Source organism: Antrostomus carolinensis, unplaced genomic scaffold (assembly GCF_000700745.2).
Source record: "Antrostomus carolinensis isolate BGI_N321 unplaced genomic scaffold, ASM70074v2 scaffold9437, whole genome shotgun sequence".
Lineage (NCBI taxonomy): Eukaryota > Metazoa > Chordata > Aves > Caprimulgiformes > Caprimulgidae > Antrostomus > Antrostomus carolinensis.
Window position 1 is genome coordinate 1 of NW_010326597.1, and position 4,014 is coordinate 4,014.

At 55.3% G+C, this 4,014-nt stretch overlaps 1 protein-coding gene across 1 annotated transcript in view; it reads left to right on the top strand.

Moving 5' to 3' along the window:
• Nucleotides 1-13: 13 nt before the first annotated feature.
• The window catches only part of LOC104527814 (glycerol-3-phosphate acyltransferase 2, mitochondrial), a gene marked incomplete at both ends in the record, with an annotated part of 4,575 nt that continues 574 nt past the window's right edge, over nucleotides 14-4,014 (top strand). The window contains 12 exon segments of the mRNA XM_029085876.1: nucleotides 14-109; nucleotides 182-318; nucleotides 468-567; nucleotides 847-893; nucleotides 895-1,033; nucleotides 1,036-1,128; nucleotides 1,222-1,332; nucleotides 2,562-2,676; nucleotides 2,750-2,851; nucleotides 3,218-3,288; nucleotides 3,393-3,657; nucleotides 3,757-3,905. Coding sequence (XP_028941709.1) covers nucleotides 14-109; nucleotides 182-318; nucleotides 468-567; nucleotides 847-893; nucleotides 895-1,033; nucleotides 1,036-1,128; nucleotides 1,222-1,332; nucleotides 2,562-2,676; nucleotides 2,750-2,851; nucleotides 3,218-3,288; nucleotides 3,393-3,657; nucleotides 3,757-3,905 — 1,425 coding nt within the window.

A 4,014-nucleotide genomic window follows, 5' to 3' on the forward strand; every position in this document is an offset into this window, starting at 1 on the left:
TCCCTACAGGTTGTGTCACTGGGTTCTGCTCAAGTTGCTGAACTGCTTCTTCCTCAACCTGCAGCTCCACCAAGGGCAGGTGGAGATGGTGCTGAAGGCCACCAAGATGGTAGGGACCCCAACCACCCCCCCTCAACCCCACATCTCAGCAGGTGCTGAGCCCTGACCGCTCTCCTTCCAGGCTGATGTCCCACTGGTTTTCCTCTCCACTCACAAATCCCAACTGGATGGGCTGCTCCTGTCCTTCCTCCTCTTCTCCCAAGGGTTGGGGGTACCCAGGGTGATGGTGGGCAACCAGCTCTGCAGCCCTCGCCTCCGGTAAGGCACGGCCACCACCCACCCAGGCCTGATCCAGCCACGGGGAAGGGGGAATTGCCCTTGCAAAGCCCCCAAGCTGGTGTGGGGGAACAGGGTGGGATGTGTCCCCATGGATGGTGGGTGTCTGTGGTGTCCTCTTTGCCCCGCAGAGCCCTGCTCAGCCACCTGGGAGGGATTTTCCTGCCTTTGAGGATGGAGCAGAGACCGAGTGAGCAGGATGAAGAGCTCCTGAGGGCTGTCCTGGCCACGGTAGGTCCAGTCAGGAGGGATGAAACATCTCCCCAAGCTCCAAAATGGCTTGGTGAAGGCATCAAGGGGTGTCTGGCCATGGTAGGTCAGGTCAGGGGGGATGAAACATCTCCCCGAGCTCCAAAATGGCTTGGTGAAGGCATCAAGGGGTGTCCTGGCCAAAGTAGGTCCAGTCTGAGGGATGAAACATCTCCCCAAGCTCCAAAATGGCTCAGTGAAGGCATCAGGGGGTGTCTTGACCACAAGCAACACGTTGGGCAACACGATGGATGCCAGCAGCTCCCACACTTGCCACCAGCACCCCCTGACCTCATCCCATCTCCCCCACCAGTACATCGAGGAGCTGCTGAGGAGCCACCAGCCACTGCTGATCTTCCTGGAGGAGCCCCCCATCCCCATGTGTCTCTCTGCCTCTGCCCGGGAGTGGCTGACCCTGGTCTCCCGAGCGGTGCAGGATGGCTCCGTCCCCGACGTCCTCCTGGTCCCATCCCCGACGTCCTCCTGGTCCCCGTCGGCGTCGCCTACGACGTGTTCCCCGGTGGTTTGCACCAGCAAGGAGTGGTGAGAGGGGTTGGGCTGTGGGTGCAGCACCCAAATCACCGGGTGCTTGTCTCCTGTCACCCCATTAATGGTTTGGTTCCCCTCTTCTCCCAGTGTGACACTCAGCCCCTCAGCCTTGGCTCCTGCCTGTGGGCAGCGTGCCGAGCCCTGCGCCAGAACTTCGGCTGCGCCCGGGTGGACTTTGGCCAACCCTTCTCCTTCCAGGTATGACACTGGGGTCTCCAACTGGGGCTGCTGGTTGGATCCATCCCAACCTTCGAGGGTTTATTTTTGTGATGGTGGCATCTCCACAAACCTCAGCGGGTGGGATGAGGTGGGTTTGGGGTGGCTGGAGGGGATCTGGTGTTCTCCAGAGGATCTGGTGAGCCCACCTTCAGGGGTGAGTGGGACAATGGGGCAGCACTCGTAGGTCCTGGATCCCAAGGGATTGTCATAGAATCATGGAATGGTTTGGGTTGGAAGGGACCTTAAAGCTCATCCAGTCCCAACCCCCCTGCCAGCAGCAGGGACACCTTCCACTAGACCAGGTTGCTCAAAGCCTCACCCAACCTGGCCGAGAACACTTCCAGGGAGGGGACATCCACAACTTCCTTGGGCAACCTTGTCCTGGTTTTCAGCTGGGACAGAACTAATTTTATTTTTAGTAACTGGGAACAACAACTGGGATTTGGTGTGAGAACACTGATAATAATGTACTGGTGTTTGCTGGGAGAAGTTCAAGGACTTTGAACTGGTCTGCACAGTTGTACTGGTCTGCACAAGGACTGGGAGGAAGGGAAATGTCCTAATTAGCAAATCCCACATTGGAATTTAGCTCTGCCAGGGGGATGTTCCAGCTCAGGTGATGTGACATGAATGAGGGGTGACTGGAAAGCTCTGGGGGATTCTCCTGGATCATTTGAGCTCTCACTTTTCTGGGATTGTGGTTTCAATTTTGGGACTCAGCTCCAGGATCACTGGCTGGGGACACGCTGGGCATCGGTCAGCGGGTGGTGAGCAATCCCACTGTGCACCACTCAACGTGTATATTCCATTATTCATCTATTAATAGATAGATTAATAATCTTAAATTTATTTCAATTCTTAATCTTAATTTTAATTAAGATTTTATTTCAATTAATTTATTTCAAGTAATTTATTTCAAGTAATAATCTTAATTATATTTCCATTATTAAAATAATTGTTAATAATTATTTTAATTATTAACATATTAATCTTAATATATTAATAATCTTAATTTTATTTCAATTATTAAATCGTTTTTATCACTAATTTTCTTCACTTTTACCCTCCTGATTCCTCCCCCCATCCCACGGCGGGAGAGCGAGCGAGCGGCTGCATGGGGCCCGGGCTAAACCCACCGCAGGGATCCCACCAGCTGGTTGGCACCGTGAGCTTTGAGCACCCACAAGATCCTTTTTCCTCTTTCCCAGGAATTTGCAGCCAAAAACTTCATCAGGAAAAGCTGCTCAGAGGAGCCACCAGAGGAGCTGATGCTGCTGCCCACCATCCTCGGCACGTGGTATGCAGGAGCTGAGCCTCAGGCCAGTGTCTCACCACCAACATCTGCTCCCAGCCCCACTTTCTCACCCCTCTCACCCCATTTTCTCCAGCTTGGAAGGTAAAAAGGGAGAAATTTGGAGTCCTGGCACCACAACAACCACCAACGTCGAGGCTGAAGAGGAAATGTTGGTGACCAAGCTGGGCCTGCACTGCCTGAGCGGTGAGGGATCTGCTGGGGCAGTGGGATCTGTCCTCCAACTGTATCCCCATCCATGCAGGGCTGTGGATCCACCATGTTCCCCCCCGTCCTGCCACGGTCACCCCCCGTGACGGCCTCTCCGTGCTCCCACTGTGCCGTTACCGGTTCCTTTGGCACGCGGTGGTGATGCCACCGGCACAAGGGATGGCTGGAAATGGAAAATTCCCCATTTGGGAATGAAGAACATGAATAACCCCAGGGAAAAAAGCACCCCAGCACCCACTGGGGTGTGGTGACATCCTGTGGGGTGTCACCACCATCTCTACCCCCTGGGTTTGGGTTGGGGGGTGACTCCCCCCAGGGCTAATGAGTGTCTCTCCCTGGCAGACGGCGTTGCCTGCTCTGCCATCACGGCTGTGGGGATCACATCTGCGCTGCTGCTGCACAAGCACTGGGAGGTGAGACCAGGAAGTTTCCAGGTTGTTGGTTTTTTGTTCCTTTTATAGAGCAAAATTTTCCAGAGTTCATCCCCAACCACCTCTTCATCCTCCTCTTCCTCCAGGGTGTCTTCTTCTCCCGGCTGATGTTGGATTTCTCCTGGCTGCTGGAGGAGATCCTGCTACGCCGGCACGATGTCTGTTTCTCGGGGCAGCTCCGTGTCTTGGTGCAGCATAGTGTCACCTTGCTCAAAAGCCACCTCACCTTCTACAGTGTCACCAACATTGGTGACATCCTGGTGGTCCCCAAGGACTCAGCAGAGGCTCTGAGGGAGCTGAACCACTACAGCGCTGCCATCCTGCCTGTCTTCGCCAGCGAGGCGGTGGGAGGTGAGGAGTGAAATGGGGGGGATTGGTGACACTGGGGGGGGATTGGTGACACCAGCAATTGGTGACACCAGGGGATGGGTGACACTGCTTTCCTGGCAGCTTGTGCCATCCATGCTTTGCTGGTGGAGGTGCTGCCCTTCCTGAGAGAGTCCGTCAGACCCTCTGACATCGTGCTCAGCCAGGACGAGCTGCACCGCAAAATCCTGGAGCTGCTCCGTCTGCTGCCCCCAAATCTCCTGGGCTTCCAGGTAAAGGGGGAGCTGGTGGCACGGGGTGGCACTGCCATCGCGTGGAAGTGACCTGTCACCGCTGCCTGTGTGGCTGTGGGGACTCAGATTGCCTGTCACCACCCCCCCC